This window comes from Liolophura sinensis, chromosome 13, assembly GCF_032854445.1.
Source record: "Liolophura sinensis isolate JHLJ2023 chromosome 13, CUHK_Ljap_v2, whole genome shotgun sequence".
NCBI classification, from domain to species: Eukaryota; Metazoa; Mollusca; class Polyplacophora; order Chitonida; family Chitonidae; genus Liolophura; species Liolophura sinensis.
The window spans coordinates 20,463,147-20,483,925 of record NC_088307.1 but is presented as its reverse complement, the minus strand read 5'-3'; the positions used below and the strand labels follow the sequence as shown (position 1 = coordinate 20,483,925).

The 20,779-nt window shown below is 39.8% G+C and overlaps 1 protein-coding gene across 1 annotated transcript in view; it reads right to left on the bottom strand.

Moving 5' to 3' along the window:
- Positions 1 to 2,541: 2,541 nt before the first annotated feature.
- Positions 2,542 to 20,779, bottom strand: part of LOC135480965 (transmembrane channel-like protein 3) — a 30,383-nt gene continuing 12,145 nt past the window's right edge. Inside the window, exons 12-23 of the mRNA XM_064760896.1 lie at positions 20,479 to 20,548; positions 19,180 to 19,440; positions 16,991 to 17,119; positions 16,002 to 16,069; positions 15,005 to 15,244; positions 13,672 to 13,797; positions 12,875 to 12,953; positions 12,008 to 12,047; positions 9,782 to 9,886; positions 7,378 to 7,459; positions 5,673 to 6,965; positions 2,542 to 2,739 (exon numbers count right to left, since the gene is read on the bottom strand). Of these exons, the coding sequence (XP_064616966.1) occupies positions 2,703 to 2,739; positions 5,673 to 6,965; positions 7,378 to 7,459; positions 9,782 to 9,886; positions 12,008 to 12,047; positions 12,875 to 12,953; positions 13,672 to 13,797; positions 15,005 to 15,244; positions 16,002 to 16,069; positions 16,991 to 17,119; positions 19,180 to 19,440; positions 20,479 to 20,548 (2,530 nt within the window). The 3' untranslated portion in view covers positions 2,542 to 2,702. The remainder of the gene's footprint in view (positions 2,740 to 5,672; positions 6,966 to 7,377; positions 7,460 to 9,781; positions 9,887 to 12,007; positions 12,048 to 12,874; positions 12,954 to 13,671; positions 13,798 to 15,004; positions 15,245 to 16,001; positions 16,070 to 16,990; positions 17,120 to 19,179; positions 19,441 to 20,478; positions 20,549 to 20,779) is intronic.

Sequence of the window (20,779 nt, the reverse complement as noted above, 5' to 3'; positions counted from 1 at the left end):
TTACGGATTCCTGATGTTGTTGTTGTTTTTTCCAAACGGGTACTAAGTTCTCATTTACCAAGTAGGTCACTGTGAACCTCGTTCCAAGTACCGATTTTATCACGTACTCTGTCTGTCGGTCTATCTGTTCACTTTTAGTTTCTCCAACAACGAGATTTCCTAGATCAATGCAAGGATTTAGGATGTACGCTTCCTAACTATTGAAGGTGTTGTTGTTTCTCTTGCTTCAGGGCGGTCTAGTTGTGTTCGTCTGTGAACTGTGAACTCGTTTCATACAATGCCGTCACCTTTCCTATGTGGTCAGTATATGTTTGCCACCACTAATGCGTCGCCATGCTATAAACTGGATATGAGAGCGATTTGTGCAGTTAAAACTTCTCTTTGAATGGAGTTAGGTGTTAGCCTTTGGAGCGGTGTAGTTCACACACCAGCCCTGCAATGTTTATTTCCAGCTGCGCCAGTCTCAGCCCTGCTTCCAAGGATTAAAACCTGTGTCGGTTGTTAATCTCAGGATTGATAATTCCCTAATCAGATTATTTACTTATATTTATAGGGTTGCTTAGCAGAGACGTACAAAGCCAAGTTCACAATATTCATTATGCTCTCGGATTAACTGTGAGAAAGCAATTTAATGTGCAAGGCACTTCGTAAGTCAATCCTCTCCGGCTATATCGCAAGCTGATATGTAATGGATTGACGGTGAAAGCAAGTTTAAACGTGAACCTAACGTTAGAATTCAACTACTATCTGTATGTGTTGCACTAGGCAGGCCGAATGCATATACTTACCGGTGTTTTCAGGAAGGAATTCATTCCAAACTGGGAGCGTGTAGTTGCCTAATGGTCAAGATGTTTCACGCTCAATCGCTAGGACACGCGGGATTGGGATTGGGTCGGGAATTTGTGGATTCCGCTATACTCGTGTGGCTGTTTGAACGGTATTACTTCCACTTAGCTTTCATCAATATGGTGCGCATACACGTACATAGACGTACGTGGGAAAGTTGTCCACCCGGCTCTGTCCGATTTCCTCTAACGATAATGCTTACCGCTGCTGTATAAGTGAAATACCCTTAGTACGGCGTAAAATCCCAATCTAGTAAATAAACAAACGGGTTTTCAGACATAGAACTGCGATGTGAAATAAAAATGAGGCCTCCAATGCCGAGGTGGTTAGCGCGCTAGCGCGACATAATGACCAAGGAGCCTCTAACCAGTCATGTCGTTGTGAATTCGTCCAGCTCACGCTGGCTTCCTCTCCAGTCTTACGTGTTTAGGTCTGTGAACAACCTGCGGATAGTGATGGGTTTCTCGCTGGCTCTGTCCGGTTTCCTCCCACCAGATTGCTAGCCGCCGTCGTGTAAGTGAAATATTTTTGAGTATGGCGTAAAATACCAGTCAAATAAATAAAGTGAAAACCAGGCCATCTCCTTGCGTCCGTTCGCTTTTTCATCCACTCACAAACTAAACAGTGTGGTGTAAGTGAAATATTGTGGAGCATAACGTTTTAAAATGAAGTCCAGAGCGTCTTCAGTTCCAGCTTATTCTTAAACGATCATGGCTGAAGGTACAAACCATGTACTCTGTTCCATACTGAGAGAGGCACATTGCTTTTCCATTGGCTTTTATATGATTACTTGAACCTGGTCGCCATTTACAAAAATAAGTATATACGGTACAAACAATAATTATACAATCAACACTTGCTAAAATTGACAGATACAGTTAATTCGTTCTTGTTATTAACCTGGGTTTGTAATTATTTGGAAAATTTTTATAATATATAGCGACAGATTGTAGAATACTTGCTGAGGGCTAAGTAGTGTTGTTTTAAATGTACATAAATCACCTGCTGATATGAACAGACCCAATTTCAGCGTTGTAATCCCCGAAACCTGGGATACAATAAGTATCATACCGTATCCAAATTGAAATCGACGTGAGCGAATGCTTTACAAGCTAGCCATGAACGCCTCTACTTCATGAATGCTTAAGGCAACATTTTACGGTACACTTCGTGGTGTAGTTCGTTTTAATGTTGATTTGATGGCGAAACTGTTATGCGTCACACACATTCCACAGTATCAAAAATAAGAAAAAAATAATTTTGTCTGATTTGGATCGGGATTTAAATCAGAGCTATATCGAAAAAAATAGTTCCAAATTGTGTGTATCTTTTTACCCGATTTCATTTCATTCTTTTTGCTCCTTGCTATTCTCAAGATTGTTTGACTTGTATGATGGCAGCTGGCTGTATGAGAGGAGAAAATCGGATTAAGCCACCGACCTTTGGCAAGTGGCTGGCAAACTTACCACGCGTGCCATAGGCCAAAGTAGAAAACAAGCTAAATTCTTGGAAAACCACACAAAACTTGACTGTCGGCCAATTATCTCCACCAACGTCCAGACAACAATGAAAGGAGAATCATAAAAGTTTCCTGATCGAGATTGGGATTGAACCCACGTTTCGGGTGACGAATATAGTAAAGGGACAGAACATAATTTGATGGCAACAAAGAAAGTCTTTGTTTTATTTACGGTCTTTCGTAGTTATGAAAACGTGTACAAATAACAATATTAGACTAACAACGATAAGAATACACCAGTCATGAGATTATATCCAGTAATTGCTTCTCCTGAACTTTAAGATACTCTGAATAACAAAAGTTGAGCGCCCCGTGGTGTGCTGTGGACATCGTCATCTCACACGATGGGCATGTCACGTGACCGGTTCTGGGTCCTGTGGGAAAAAAATAATGTTCTCTAATCATCTACTGCTGTCCAGAAATGAATTAGTCCTAATTGAGGATTAATTGTATTTGGTCAATAGTAATAGGGAATTTTTCTGTTCAGGACTTCATTACGGTACTCGTAATTATGGTTTAATGGTGAGTTAATATGTTATAGACATATATTCTGTAAAAACTTTACTGGTAAGCCTACAGATGTAATTTAATTTGATAAGATACCTATCAGTGTTTTCAGATAAATAGCCCTTTTTTTACCCCAACCCCTCGTCTCAATAAGGATAATCTTTAGACCACTATTCTCTTGCAGTGAACAGTAGACTACACAGCTTGGACATGAATTAGATGAGGCGGGGAGAATTCCGAATTATTAAGATAGTAAACAAGGTATGCCTATAAGATCTTACCCAGACGGTGAGGAAACGTAAGTTCACGCACTCTTGACATTCCTGTTGCCGAGTCATTAAGTACATGACACACAATGATTCACATGCATGTTTTACAGGCTAATATTTATTTATTTATTTGGTTAGTTTTGTGCGCCGTCCTCAAGAATATTTCACTTATACGACGGCAGCTAGCGTTGTGTGGGGAGGAAACCTGGCAGAGACCAGGGGAAACCCACGGCCATCCGCAGGTTGCTGTCAGACCTTCCGGCCTGGATAGGAAACCGGCATGAGATGGACTTGAACTCAGAGCCACCGCATTGATGAGAGAATTTTCGGTCATTGCGCCGCGTTGGCGTGCTAATCACCACGGCCATGGAGGGCCACCATAGTATGCGAAGTTTACAATTGCTTATTGCATATAACAGAACTAAATCTGAAGATCCGGGATCAAACCAGGGTCGAGCCATTTAAAAAAGGTACTTGTCGATTTCTCGCGTCGTTCTCAGCACTGAAAGATTAGAGCAAGGAAACAGGACTGGTTGGCCCAATGTCAGTATAATGTGACTAGGTGGGTGTCATGTCTGGTGTCTTAGGCATGATGCTTCAGTTACAGCAGCACTTTGGTGGCATGGACTCGCTCTAGCACAAGAAGACAGTTTATGTACACACACATATAATGACTCCTCGTCGTCATTTGACTGAAAAATTATTAAGTACGATATAAAACCCTAAGAACACAAACATACATATAAGAGTACACAGGTATATTGTGCGGTCGGGAAGTCAAACACAAGCAATCATGCTCGCTCTGGCACTAATGGACTACTTTTGCTAACGTGCATGCAAAAACAAGACGAATGTGTCAGGGATTTTCAGTGAGGATAATTATATAAATGTTCTGGTCTAATAAAAGCGCCTTTCTATCGCTACGGCACACGAGGCGCGGGTTCAGAACTCGCTCTGGACAGGAAAATTTTCACATTCCTTTGCACTCACTATTCTTGTGGTCTTGGTGACAATAGAGGGGTTAGGCTACTTGTCAACGAGATACGAGTATACGACTTCATTGATGCACGGCATCAAAGCGAACTCTAGTCGCTGGGACTGGAAACTGCTAAGCAACTCATATTACAGGTTACACCACTATGTTAATGAGACCAATGCTAGATTTTCTTGAAGTCACCGATGATATAAATAAAATAAATATATAAATAAAAATATAAATACATATAAATAAACACTGACGCACTGCAGCACACTGTTTACATGTTTATACTCTCAAAAAATAATGCCTTAAATTTAACAGACAATCTGTTATCTGGGGTGACACTAGAATGTATTTTGTTATTGCAGCAGATTATTCTGTTAAATATAACACATATATTCTATTAATTCAACATATCCATTCTATTAGACTAATAGAATATTATGTTGACACAATACTGTGTTATTATAAATGAATACATTCTAGCATGACTCAGACAACATACTTTGTTAAATTTAACACATTAATTTTTTTGAGTGTCGTGCGGAAGGTCACGGAAGGAGCGCTATAGTAATCGTTATCGCACGACTTCATTTGCATAAAATACATGCAATTCACAAAGTACTATTTCTCAACTTGATTCCTGCTTTTGGCAAGCCAAAATAGGTCGTTTTCTCTTTTTTTTCACATCCAAACTGATAAATGCCCCAACTACTGACTCGAAAAATTTGAATCAGATCATAAAAAAACGAGCCGACGGCGTGACCTAGAGTTACCAATCCTGACGTCATATACAGTAAACGATGACGTCACTCATCACTCGCGGTCGTTCACAAGTCTAACCTGTTTCAATGGCACTTAGTTCGCCTGACCAGCCCAACGACACAAAAGTCGTAAAATAAAACAGTTCTTGGGATTAATCTTGTGGTTGCGGTTTTTGAATCTGACTACAGGAAAATCTCAGACGTGTTCTTTGTGTTGAAAACCAATCAAAGTTGATCAAACAATCCCTTAAAAGACCATAAAGTCATGCCTGAAATAACAGGGACTATGTTTCTTAGCTTATTTTTTATTTATGCAATTTTTCCTCACTAAAACATTTACACTCTAATATCTGAGTTTTGTGATAGGTTTTAGCTATCATTGCGCCTATATTTTAAAGCTCATTAAAATCGCATTGGTTTTCGTCACAGTATTTGATGTCCCAATATTCATTTTGTACGTGAAAACATCCATTTCAACTGTCATCTACTCTTTCAAGCTGCTTTCATTATATGATATACTATTGTTTTGAGGGCTGCATTACTGGAGTTAGACACAATTGTATATATATTTGCAATTAACCCTCTACGAAAGTGACTTCCGACTCTTCAACAAACAATACTGGGCTAAAATCTACAGGGAACCAGGGTGTGTTTTAAAGTGTGAAGGAAAGGAGTTTGAGTTGTGCAAAGGCATAGCAATACTTTGCGCGAAAGTAATCATCTAATCTATTACACAGCAAAAAGCAGAGGTGTTGGGAGCGGGAGGTAATTATGGAAGTGACAATGACCTTGCTGCTCTTTTGAAAACATTCATAGCCTTGAACAAGCCAGTCCTGGGGGGTTGATGAGATGGCGGCCCGATAGGGGGACCCAGATCCAACTCCTCCTCCTCGGATTGCTCTACCGTCCTCTGTCGGGATCGCCAGTTGGTCGGTTTGGGTTTAACGGGCGGAGGCTGCTCCACTGTATCTTCCTCATCAATGACACCCTCTGGGGCGTCATTTTCTGTCAATTCGTCATTTCCTGTCCGTCCGTCACTTTCTGTCATATCGAGATTTCTGGTTGGTTCGTCACTTCCTCCCTCGGGTGCAATCCCGTTGCTCTCTTGAGCCGCACCATCGCTGAAATCCGTCACTCTGATTCTCGGGATAAGATGACCACTCGCAGACAGGATTCCTTCGGGAGTTTCGTCTAGATCATCGCTGTCAAAGTCCTCCTCGTAAACAGCGTTTGTATGGAAGCTCGGATCGGACATATTCACTCCAGAGTTTCCTTCGGTTTCAGTGGGCCCCGGAATGTTAACACGGCGTTTAGTCTCATCCACAAATGTGACATTAGTACCACTGGTGGCGGCTTGTTCATTCTCCAGTTGGGTTTCATCCGTTTCACTTTCACTTTCGCTTTCGTTTCTTTCGTCTTCTTCCTCTTCCTCGCTGTCAAAGTCGTCTTCGTCACCCACGGATAAGTACTGACGTCGCCTTTGTCCTGACGACGACTGACGTTGGACTTCGTATCCTTCGTCAGTGATGTTGTTCTCTATGTGTATACCCGAATCAACGCTCCGCCCGTCTCTCAACAGCCGCTCTGACTGCTGGAGGTCCTCGCTAGTATACCGTGAAAACTCATCCTCAGGCGCTGCGTCATCCTCTTCGATAAACTCACCGGCAAAGCGACGTCCGCTGGCGTCAAAACCTGGCTGAGCGTTTGTGGCGTTTCTCGAACGATGTCTGCGTTGTTGTTGTTGCTGCTGCTGTTTTTGTTGCCTTTGTCGTCCGTTCCTGACATTCGCTTGGGCTTGACCTCTGGATCGGTCTTTCGTTTGAGGGACCCGGCTGGTTTCTTCTGTTCGGGATGACTGTCGGTTGTCGTTCCTTGACAGAGTTGACTCCCACTGATCACTGGTGGCGCTGTTCCTTGCGATCATTGCCAAATTGCGCAGGTTCCGTCTACCACGTGACTCGACGGCATTTTCGTCACGATTTTGAAGAAGTCTCGAAGTCACGTTTTGCAGACTTTGACGAGTGCCTTGTGGATTTCCTGGTAGAGGGCGTCTTGGTCTGGGGGCCACAGACGGTGGGACCCTGCATGACACAGAATTGAATGTGTGGTGTTGCTATGGCAACACATTGGCAAAGAAGCTATGCATCTACAGTAATCGATAAGGCTCTAATCCAACACAAAGTAATGATTAATATAAAGAAAGCAGCATTGTGGGATACCATTTTAAATCGCCTAATTCACTAAAACCCTACAGCCAGAAGGAGAAAACATTGAACCAGCATAATGATTGCAAGTTGTGCTTCTTTTTGAAAATATCAGTCTTTAAATAACTACAGACATGTCAAAACATGATGTAGGCGAAAAGGCTATCTCGAAGGCAGTGAGGTGTAACCGAACAATTGTCTTTAAACATCCAATTTCTGCAAGGAATTCAGAAAGGTTCAAATTTTGAAAGCAAGCTTTTAAGAAGTATGACTTTAAAATCGGTCTTACCTCCTTGGATAAGATGGTTTTCCCCTGACGACGGCCACTGGTGGTGGGTTAGTAGACGATAACATTCTAGACATACGTGTAGCTGCCAGTACAGATGCCACTGAATAAAAAGATTTATGTTTATGGTAAGATTCGAACGTTGTCAAAGCAACTATCTAAGAAGTTCGATTTTAAAGAAAGTTTATTGGAATGACAGAAAGGAGATTTTTCCCCCGAAAACAAACTCTCTGAAGCTGAATCTACTGTATTACCTTAGAACAAACATATTTCATTAAACATGATGGAAAAAGTAGATCGGTGCCAATCGTTTACGTCAATTTTGGTGAAAACAGAAAAGGTAACTATAACAAATTTCCAAATATATAAACAACGTTCTTTTACGATTTCACATTTGAAAAGTTCACGTATATAATGTCTAACAATGTTCTATGAGCAGACATTATCGTTTAATTAAACTAGATAACTTTTACAAAGCCAGATTTAGTTTAAAGCTCAAAGAAGCTACAATAATTTACATGAAAAGCCTGAAATATTTGGCGAATAATCTTTCGCACCGTCTGTTTCTTGGTACATGTATCTTGATTGAACAACTTTAACAGGCTTTCTAAAAACAAAGAACTATTTCGTCTAAGCACTTCACACCAGCTAATCTATCAAATCAGCATTATAACAAGCACTGCACGGGAGGCTAATTTGCATACGTCTGAAACTGATATAAGTAGAACAGAGCAAAGTAGACTACTCTCCAACAGAGAATACCACGTCAATCTCAAACACGGCAAACCACGCTACTGAAGACCCGTATGTTGCCGGATACAGTTCTCACCCGTACATTTTCTGAAATTTTCAAGCCTTTCGTCGGTCGAGTTATAACAGAGGTTACCAGACAGAGCACCAATGCAGCGGGTTCCTGTGAGTGTCAAATATGCCTAAAACTGCATAGCACACTTTTATGAAAACTTGATATTAAAAAAAAAAAAACGTTTGATGTTGGCGACAACCAATTCTAATGTGGAGTGGTCCCCTAATACCGGTCCCAGGGTGAAGGCGCACTGGTGGGCCCTACTCAAATAGAATCTAACTTTATAACAAGTCCTGTGAAAATGAGCTCATATAATTCCAAAAATCTTTAGAAAACACAGTGGCGTTAGAGTTCCAAATTATACTTGACTTTGACCAGTTCAGATAAACAACCTACTTAAGGTTTATGACTTCTCTCATGGAAGTTAACAATGTTGCAGACCTGTGTAACGCCAACATCGGCGTTATTGAAAGAATGATTTGCCCAAGAAATGCGTCCAAAAAATTCACTTCAAGGAAATTTAATCATACCCTTTTCTGAAAATGTACGAGTTACAATTTGATCGGGTAACATACCGGACTACAGCTTTGCACACACTAGTCTCGGCTATTTCCAGACTATCTCGCGTTTTAACGGCTTCAAACTGATGGCCTGGTAACCGTTAAGGTGCGGTAGTATTTTTTTTATTCTTTGACGCTAACAGGCGAAATGTTTGACATAATGTAGTACAAGGAGAGTCTAAAAAGCTGCAAGACTATACGGTCAGGTGAACCTTACTGAAAGTTGCCCCACTCTGCGGGGCCCCATCAACTGCTGACTCTTGGGTGGTTAAAGAACATGACAAAACAACATGGTATCAGGAAGTTGGTTTGGCTTTATACAGGTTCGTAGCCTATATGACGGTCCTTGTGTATCAACACTGCACAAAATATGTATTTATTTATTTATTTGATTTGTGTTTTACGCCGTACTCAAGAATATTTCACTTATACGATGGCGGCCAGCATTATGGTGGGTGGAAACCGGGCAGAGCCCGGGGGAAACCCAAGACCACCCCCAGGCTGCTGATAGACCTTCTCACTTACGGCCGGAGAGGAAGCAAGCATGAGCTGGACATGAACTTAGAGCGACCGCATTGGTGAGAGGCTCCTGGGTCATTACGCTGTGCTAGCGCGCTAACCAACTGAGCCACAGAGGCCTCATACAAAATATTAAATTTTCTGTACTTCTCTAATTCAATAATCGTCTTCAGTATCATTTCTGAAAAGAAGTCACCGCTATTTCGATCGAGAAAAAATGACAACAAAATCAAGGCATGATTCCTTAATTTACGATTACATGGTATAAAATCGTTTTTTAAACTGTTTGCTATTACGTCATGCCTGGGTGAAACTTTTCAAATTTACCCTGTATTTACATCAAATTACAGATAGTCAACAACTGATTTAGCACAAAATGTTTAAGACGTCGCTTAAGTGGTTAACTTAAAATTTCATTCACCTTTTATCCAAAAGATAACATAGATTAAAATAATTTCGAGATAAAATATTTTCACATATTTTATAAAGCGTGTTCTCTTGCACGGTGATAAAGTTCTCTTACCGGCCCCTGCCATTCTTTTCCCAGATCGACCACCTTTACCGCCATTGGATTTGTCACCAAAACCTTTCACTGCATTGGCGCTGCTTCCATCACCATCTTTGACAGCTGAAAATAAAAACAGCACAATAAAAAAAGACGTCCAGTCACAAGCTGTGGCGCATGCGTGTTTTAAAAAAATGCACTACGTGTTCTAGAACAGTCCAGAAGATTGCCATCCCTATCAGCCTCACCAGCCCAGACATAAAGGCTGAATGCATCTCCCGGAAATCAGACGGTTACGTCGGTTTTAATACTTAGGCTTGTTGCTGCGAACTTTTATAGGCGAATGCCATAATGAAAAAAACGACTGACACATCAGATATAGCAAAACCAGAACAGCGACGACAGTGTGATAATTGGAAAATGGTCACACGTAACAGGTGAAATACGGCCTTCTATCAATTCCCTACAGATAGGGTTATATTCTGTTTAATCACCTACTTTATAAATCGGAGAAATCTAAAACGTTTCACTGCAACCTTTACCTGCCACCTTTTTTAAAATATTTTTCATGCTCTAATCCACCTCCATCTCGCTCGACCATACGCTTTTGCTGCAGGTCAGTCACATTTTTGACCAAACCGAAGGGCTTCCAGGCGGCACCACATAGGTTTATTTTCATTACAGTCCATCGCCATACGAATGAAAATATTTCCTTAATGACTGCATCGCTACAACATGGCTGAAATACAACCCCAGTAATTAATTCATTATACAACGGCAGTCGAGTTTATGAAGAAAGGAAACCGGACAAAATCCGCAGTTTAACCACCGCAGTCCAAAGCCTCGCACCTCACCAAGTAGTACAAGTGCATATGTACCTGTGTACACTCACAAAATTAATCTGTTAATTTTTACAGAAAGTCTGTTGTTTGAGTGATGCTAGATGTATTCTGTTATTGCAGCAGATTATTCTGTTAAATGTAACACACATATTCCTTCAATTCAACATAAAGATTCTATTAGACTAACAGAATACTATGTTAAATTTGACAGAATATTGCGTTAAAATAGCAAAATGCATTCTAGCATCACTCAGATAACACGCTTTCGGTTAAAATTAACAGATTAATTTTTTGAGTGGTCAGAACTTTTACCATAGTTTTAATATTACTGTATGTTAAATGTGATGACAACATAGCATTTTGAGTTATTCTAGATCAGTAGCGTCTAATAAATTGCAATTAACATCACAGCATTTTTAACCTTATTTTGCTTGCACACTGATGCTTGTGGGCGTGTAATTTGGTAATATTTTAAGCATTTACATGTACGGTTAGAATAAAATCCTATCTGAGGTAAACTGACAAATTGCCATATTTCACCGGTTACCTGTGACCATTTGACAAGTATCACACTGTCGTTGTTGCTCTGACTTTACTCTGTATTCTGAAAATCTTTTGATGTAAATACTCTCGTTCTCGTTGTCTACTCTCTAAACCAAATGTGCACAAATCTGCACATGACTAATGACATATATATGAGTAATACACAAAATGTGTACACTGATACACATCTACATGTATCACTGATACACATCATTGTGGATGTGTTTCAGAAAGTACACAATTTACGTGCTGTTGACACACAAGAACTTGTGGATGTATATTTTTACCACAATAGTGTGTGCAACCCATGCTTAACAGGTTTTGGGGAGTGTCGAAGAATCGATTAAGTGATGTTGACAGCGAGAGCTGCATATAGACATATTATATAAGGCTTCTGAAATGAAAAGGTTTGAAACTTTGGTAAAATAAATCAATTATTGGCACTAGATCGATGGCACTCTGTCCACATTTAGGGACACTTGGTAGGCAATTAATGACAATAAACTGACAATTACGACACCAAATAGGCAATTAATGACATTAAATCGACTATTAATGATACTAAGTGGAGTGTTGGAAATTAATGACACTAAATCGGCAATTAATGACAGCAATTTGGCACTTAGTGAGGCTTGGTCAGCAACTAATGGCATTAAATCGACAATTAATGACATCTAACGTCGAAAATTAATTGCATTAAATCGGTATTTAGCAAAAATTCAAGTCAAAGTTTGGTAAAAAAAGCAATAGATGACAAAAGGTCACAATGAATAAATCAAAAAAATACACACGTCGTACGTCAGTGCATGAATCAACGTATCAATTAGTCATTTGCTAAATGAACTACTAAGCTTCTAACCTGCCATAGCGTACACCTTCTTCCTGCCGTCTGTACGTTCCTGGAACAAGGAAATGGTGAGAGATCAGGGAGACGTTTTTCATTTGGTTCTACTTATTAATGTACTAATTTGTGCTTAACGTCATAGTCGAGTTTGTCTCACTTATTTGATAGCGAACAGCTTTGTGGTTGGAAGAAACCCGATTGCCCGTAGTAAACCATCGACCTGTTGCAAGATTCTGACCAACTTTTCCACGCGTGACGTACAGATTTGCACGTCATAATGATGGCACACAAATGTTAAAATGTATAAATAAATAAATAAATAAATAAATAAATAAATAAATAAATAAATAAATAAATAAATAAATAAATAAATAAACTCTCATCATATAATCCGGCTTGATTGTTCCGTTGCATTGTTTTCATTTTACTCAGCATTTTGAATAATGCTTGACCAATTTAATTGCCATTAAAATCACTGCACTTGGTTACCTAATTCTGCTTAAGCCGTGCTGATAGGGCATGTGCAACTTGCAACTGTTTAAGCATTTAAATGAACAGTTTGAATAAAATCCGAATTGATGTAAGCTGACGAGGGACCATCTCTATTGCACTGTGATATAGAAACGTTTTGGTATCAAACGTGTATGATCTGCGCAAATGACAAGTTTGCGGCGTTAGAACAAAATGTATAGTAAAGTACTAGTATTATGGAAGGTGTAGCACTGGTCTAAAACACCCGTTTGTTCGCAAGGCGTTCTTGACAGCTGAAAAAAAAAACAACACTAAAAGAAAAAAATGACAAACGTGCAGTCACAAGCTGTGGTGCATGCGCGTTTAAAAAACATGCGTCACGTGCTCTAGAACAGTCCAGAATACACTTACGTATTCCAGCTGCATCTTGAGGTCGTTATTCGCCTCCCTCAAAGCTCGACTTAGGGCAATTAAATAGTATATACCCAGTCTGAAAAAGAAACATTTCCTTAGTAACAGCCGAAAAGACAAGTTCCCAAAGGAATATGCAGTAAATAATAGATAAATAGTGTATAAAGCAGGTAATATTTTAGAGAGAAACAGTCAATAGTTTTCAGTGATGCATGGAAGACAGTCGTTATTACAGGCATGACATCTAATTCAAATTTCAAACTCATAGTACGCGAATTATTTCCACGTCAAATATCAATACAGGTATCTCAGTCGCAGTTTGATGGCAACTGATCCAAAATCCTACATGTACGTATATTATGGGCACAAATGCGATACCCCTAATCGTATGCGTTCAAGATGCGCAGTTTGCGTCATACTTCGAAGACCTATATGCTGCGTATGTCATTTTCCAATCAGAAGTTTGAGTTAAAATTATTAACCTAACCCAGAATCGATCCAGATACCTCACAGCGGAATAATGTAAAATTATCTCACAGGATATTCGTATCCCTTCAGACATATATAGTGGATGACGTATTTAAACTGTACACAAACCGAAAAGGCCTGTGTACGTCGGACATACGTAACAGGGGCCGCACAAAGTGATGACGTATATCCGCTGCACACACATCGGAAAGGCGTGTGTACAGCGGATATACGTCACAGAGGTCGCACAAAGTGATGACGTAACGGTATCAGTATTAAAACATATACGTGACGAAGCGATACCATTGTAATGGGGTAAGCCTACTTACGAGAGAAGAAGGAAGAGTGGTATTATGACGGCTGGAGAAGCAACGTAATCCAAGACAGTGTTCACTACATCCGGTAGCTCTTTGTCCATCGTCGTGGTGATTACGTCCATCATAAAATCCATCCCACTGGTAAAGAGAAACATGGAGATAAATGTTTTGGCTAAAGACCTACAATCCTGCTGGTAAAGAGATACATGGTGATAAATGTTTTGGCTAAAGACCTACAATCCTGCTGGTAAAGAGAAACATGGAGATAAATGTTTTGGCTAAAGACCTACAATCCTGCTGGTAAAGAGATACATGGTGATAAATGTTTTGGCTAAAGTCCTACAATCCTGCTGGTAAAGAGAAACATGGAGATAAATGTTTTGGCTAAAGACCTACAATCCCTCTGGTAAAGAGATACATGGTGATAAATGTTTTGGCTAAAGACCTACAATCCTGCTGGTAAAGAGAAACATGGAGATAAATGTTTTGGCTAAAGACCTACAATCCTGCTGGTAAAGGGATACATGGTGATAAATGTTTTGGCTAAAGACCTACAATCCTGCTGGTAAAGAGAAACATGGTGATAAATGTTTTGGCTAAAGACCTACAATCCCTCTGGTAAAGAGATACATGGTGATAAATGTTTTGGCTAAAGACCTACAATCCTGCTGGTAAAGAGAAACATGGAGATAAATGTTTTGGCTAAAGACCTACAATCCTGCTGGTAAAGGGATACATGGTGATAAATGTTTTGGCTAAAGACCTACAATCCTGCTGGTAAAGAGATACATGGTGATAAATGTTTTGGCTAAAGACCTACAATTCTGCTGGTAAAGAGATAAATGGTGATAAATGTTTTGGCTAAAGACCTACAATTCTGCTGGTAAAGAGATACATGGAGATAAATGTTTCGGCTAAAGACCTACAATCCCGCTGGTAAAGAGATACATGGAGATAAATGCACTGGCTAACACCCTACAATCCCGCTGATAAATGCATTCGCTATAAACCTACAATCCCGCTGGTAAAGATAAATGTTCTGGATAAAGACCTACAATCTCAATGCATAAGATATACAGATAGAAAATAGAATCTTTGACTATGGCGTTACAATTATACTTGTAAAAATACACGGGTTGTTGCTTGGCAAAGGATCTACAATCTTACTGTCAAAGAATTATATTTAGACAAACGTTTAGAACTCTGGACAATTCGGTTAGAAAACAAAATATGCAAAACAAGGACCAAGCTAGCTAAACAGGTTACAGTTTGGCCATGGTGTCATCAACACCATCGCGAATGCCGTCGTCAGTGTGATGTAGCAATTAAGAACAGAAGTACTTACCTGAAGGGGCCACAGCTGGGTGATGGTTTCATCAACACCATCGCAAACGCCACTGGCAATGTACACAGGAATAGCATGACTAGAAGCATAGCAAAATAGAAGTTGTTTGACCTGGAGGCTCTGAAGATGCGATCCTGAGGGACATTACACACCATCACAGCCCAGTTTCTCATGTACAACAACATCAACAGCTTTAACAGGTTAATCAGAGGTAGTCCAGGACAAAAGAATGTCCCAAGCCTGGAAGAGAAATAAAACAGCAACGTGTTTACGGCGTACTCAAGAATATTTCACTTATACGATAGCGGCTAGAATTATAGTAGGTGGAAACGGGATAAAGTCCAGGGGTGCTTGGTCAATATTAAGTACGATAAAGAATAACACGGCGATAAACCTTTTCATTTAAGGCCTTGTCAGAATTTGTGAAGTTTGGCAAGACAAAGGGAAACTTCATGTTCTGAATATTTATGAATGTGTTTGATGTTTAATTTGTTGTATTCTTCTGTAAATTCCAAGAAAGTAAACATATTGTCTGTACATATAGTTAATTTGATCTGTTTTATCCCCAGAATACGTTTATTTTTGCTGTTAATTTAGAGTACCTGGAACCAAAATAATTACTTTAAAAAAATGAGCCAATGTTGTGCACGTGTTACTGCTCAAAATAGGTAATAAAGTTCCTACCATTTATAAAGCGGGTCGCTTTATTATTTTTTAAAACTTTGGAATCATTTGAAGGCTAAAAATAGTGAAGGTAAGAGTATGGTGTATACATAAGTCAATAATTTTAGGTATTCCTGGTAAATACACAAAATTTGATTTGATTAGCGAATAGCCTCTATAACATAGACTTTTCACTTAACGTGGTCCAGAAGTGTAAGAGGACATGACACTTTTGCGGGATATCGCCTTTATTGCGAATCTGTGCTTGCTGTTTTGTACATACTTTTGAAATCATTAATAAAAAATATGGGCAATCCGCAATCACCCGCCTTACCAGATCATGCCTTGATTGTTGATCAAATGGAGGATGTTCTCGGCTGTTTTGAACTCTCCGTATTCAGGCTATGGAGAGAAAAAATACAAAGGTCATTGAAGAGAGTTCTCATAAACGATACACATAGTACCAAGTCAAACCACGGTCGAGTCATATCAAAGACTTTAAAAATGGTACTTGTTGCTGCCTCGCTTGGTGCTCAGCACTGAGAGGTTAGAGCAAGGAAACAGGACTGGTTGGCCAGGTATGAGTATAATGTGATTGGGTGGGGTGTCATGTCTGGTGTCTTCGGCATGATACTTCAGTGGTGGCAGCAGTTTGGCGGCATGGACTTGCCATGCCACAAGAAGACACAGTATATGTATACACACCTAGTGACTCGTCGTCGTCATATGACTGAAAAATTGTTATGTACGATGTTAAACCAAAAGCATTCATTCATTCATAACACAAAGGACTACAGCATGTAGAGTAAAACCAGAGCAGCATCGACGGCATGATCTTTGGCAAGTGGTCATACGAAAACGGTGAAATTCGACTTCTTGTTAATTATATCAGTAAGGGTTTTATTCTAAATGTTCATATAAATGATGTGATTTGTTATGTACGGAGCTGTTATTTGTTTGATATCTATTTAGGTACAGAGAGGCCGACGACAGAGCGGTAGCGGGGGAGGGGGGTGCTTAATTAAGTTCTTTGTGTATATATAACAATTCTGTCTGTTTTGGATAGAACCCACTGGGGGTTACCAAGGTGACAAAATGCTACAACTTCACATGACTAACGCCAACAGGTAAAAAAGGGCAGACATATCAGGTTGAGTTTCTGATATGTCGTAGAGAAAGTGCAAGGTGCATTTGGAGATGTGACGCAACAGTTAGGCGATGCATATTTTTCAGGTTGTCAATTTATTACATATATAGTACAGAAAATCAATGCGCTTGTGTAACCTACTGACACAACTGGTTAATTTCTTGTAAACCGCTTACAAACTGTTTCTCGAGATCCCAGCAGCAGCAGACGTTCGTGTACCTGACACACAGACCACGCAGGAAGTCGACCACGATGACGTTCCCGGCCGTGAACACGAGGTCCAAGATGGTCAATTTCAACACTTCCTGTATGGGTAAGAAAAATGAACGAATGAATGAATGGTTGATTGAATGAATAAACAAATGAATGAATGGTTATTCCTCATTGCCAGTTTTTGAGTGTGCTAATTAGCGTCTAGTTACACATAGCCGGTGACGACAGTGTAATAACTTGTGACCAAAGCAATGTGTGTGACAATGTGCCCAATTATCATCTTGTGACACTCAACCGGGGATCAAAGCTGAGGACACAAAGCGCTAATTAGTGATTAAAACAATGAAGACAGTGTAATAATAGGTATGAGGTCACACAGAAAGGATGATCAAAGCTGTGGACACAGCGTGCTAATGGGCATCTGCTTACACACATCGGGTAATCAAAGCTGCGGACACGGTGTTTTAATTGGTATCTGATCACACACAACCGGCGTTCAAAACTGCGAAGACAGTGTGCTAACTGGTGGTTACACACATCGGGTGATCAAAGCTGTGGACACAGCGTGCTAATGGGCATCTGCTTACACACATCGGGTAATCAAAGCTGCGGACACGGTGTTTTAATTGGTATCTGATCACATACAACCGGCGTTCAAAACTGCGAAGACAGTGTGCTAACTGGTGGTTACACACATCGGGTGATCAAAGCAGTGACGACAGTGTGCTAATTGGCATCTGGTTACACACATCGGGTGATCAAAGCTGCGGACACGGTGTTTTAATTGGTATCTGATCACACAACCGGCGTTCAAAACTGCGAAGACAGTGTGCTAACTGGTGGTTACACACACCGGGTGATCAAAGCAGTGACGACAGTGTGCTAATTGGCATCTCGTTAAACACATCCGGTGATCAAAACTGCAGACAGAGTGTGCTAATTGTCATCTGGTCACACACAATAGGTGATTAAAACAGTGACGACAGTGTGCTAACTGGCATCTGGCTAGGCACAACCGGTTATCAAAACTGCGGACACAGAGCGCTAATTAGTGATCAAAGCAGTGACGACAATGTAATAATAAGCATGAAGTCACATGGAACTGGTGTTCAAAGCAGTGGACATTTCCATACATTTTACTATAATATAAAACAGTGTACTGTCATAGACAAAATTATATTGCTATACACGTTATTTACTGTATGGCCATACAATTAACCGTATCTTCTTTTATTCCCATACACTTTACTGTATTACACATAACATCCATATAAGGCGATTGCAAATGTAGCTAATGGTGACAGTGATGTAAAGCGGCACATGCGCTGAAAGGAGTATGGGAAGAATGTTGTTGAATTCGTGCTACAAATGCTCACTTTTCAGATCTAATAATATCAGTTTATTTCTATTCTATTCCACTTACTTTAGAGTTACTTATTTCGGGTTAATTGCAAAGGCATATGAACAACGACTTGCTAAAATAATTAATGTTCTGTTCTACTTACAATAATGATTTTTGGCTAGCCTTTCTTGTTCTAATGTGGATAGTCTGTGACGCGTCGAACATTCAACTTTTCCACATTTACAGTACTATATAGTCTGTTTCTTTTAGCCAATTGCCTATATTCAGCTGTCTGTAAAATCAGTCATACTGGGTACCAAAATTGCTTTTAGTCAGTGACACGTAACAACATAAGCTCTACACATCGATGTGTTGGGAGTCCATATTCTTGGAAAGAAAACGAACTCAGAACACTTTTTCTAGTTTTTCTTGCAGTAATATAGACGTACAACATATCAATGTGTTGAGCTTGTGTTGTTACGTGTCACTAAGGAGAAGCAATTTTGGTAACGAGTATGACTGATTTTACGGACAGCTGAACATTAACCACTGGTTAAATGAACATCAAAGACTAGGTAAAACCATTAACTCTTCAGCTTGAAACAGACACTGGTCACACTACAACACCAGTCACGCTTCGACTGACATCAGGCGACACCAATTTTTATTTTGTATTTTACTGTTTTGCTGTTTCTTGTCGGTCATGTAAATATTTCTTCAAACATATTACCAGGATAATCCACATTTTCCTCAAATTAGATGCTGTTCAAGGTTTTCGTAAAACAACAATTAAAACTGACGTGGCCTTACTTGGCCGATGCTTGTCTCCCAGCAGAGGTCTGAATCAATTTCCAAAGTCACATTATGTAACTCTAGTCGCGTGCAGTTCTGAGCGAGGCTTATGTTTGAAAAATTCCCAAACAAGGTATCTCCCAACAGTACAGCTGCACTAACTCCAACTTCCGTTACTCCCGAAGTGGCAGATGTCGTCTTTTCCGTTGGACAAGGAACGGTTACATTCCTCCATTCCGTTGTGGTGGAGTTCAGAAGCTGACGTTCTATTTCCGTTGTCTGAAATACAGAAGCGGTAAAATTTTAAGATTCCAGTAGCCATTTATTAAAATGCTAGTAGCCATTTGTTTAAATGCCAATAGCCAGTGGTTAAAATACCAGTACTAATTTGTTAAAATGCCACTACTTATTTGTTAGAAAATTGTTTTAATATTTTACCAAGAATATCAATACATGTGATTTTGGTTGGCAACTTTGCTTAAAAAAAAACCTTGGTTGGAACATTTAGGTTTCAACTTGAACTGATTCACACAATATGTACATTCTTATGAAGCAAATGCCATCAGATTTACATATATTAAGACAATTACGAAAAAAGTGCAATAGTGCGACATTGGTTAGATAAAGAAGACAACGTAAAGAAAAGCACTTGAAAATAATGATTGGAATCTGCTCACAGAGGCCATAATGTATGCACAGCCATTGAAAGCCTCAAAATGTCGTTTTAATCCGAGATTCAAAAATGTTAAAGTCTGGTTTTCAATCCAAGTACAGTAATGCTTATGTCAAAATCTCAGTTTTGTTGTTGAGGTGACACCCGTAACTTATTCTGTATGCATGTATTCTGTGGCTTATCTATCACAGCTTAAGAATTCCTTCAGGCGGCCAGCTTGGTTGACTGATGGATTGATTCACTGATTATTGTTTATCGCCATGCTAAAGATATTTTCCCTTATATAATGGCGGTCTGTTGTGTGGATGGAGGAAAACGGAGTGCCTTTGGCAAACCACAAACCTTTGGTAACTTACTGACAAACTTTTCCACATGGAAAGTACAGGCTTGCACGCCACATTGGTGGGAGTTGGCAAGGTGTCTTCAAAGAATACGACAAGGCCCGTCACCAATGTCCTAACGAACGCTAAGAGAGGGTGAATCTAAAACTTCCACGTCGTGCATTGAACTCGCAACTCGTGCACCTTGTGCTTTGGGGTCGCCTTCCTTACAGGGCTGGGACTGATCCAAATTTAAATTATTAATTTAAAGTTCCGCTCTCTTTCAGGCTGTGAGTACATAAATGTTAAATTAAATATGCTCACCAGATCCTGCCGCTTCCAGAAAAGAGCGATGAACAAAGTGTAGATGCTCAGTAGGTTCAGCACAAATATTCTGGAATTCAGAGAAAACCAATTGTCATTCTTAACCTGGATGCCGTTTTAGAATCTGACAAGGCTTCCAATAATAAGCTGTATAAATGTTGTTTTTACGTAAATACCAACATGGCCGGATCAAAAAACAATCGCTCAGATAAAATTATTTATTTATTTATTTGATTGGTGTTTTACGCCGCATTCAAGAATATTTCATTTATACGACAGCGGCCATGGTGTGGGGAAACCG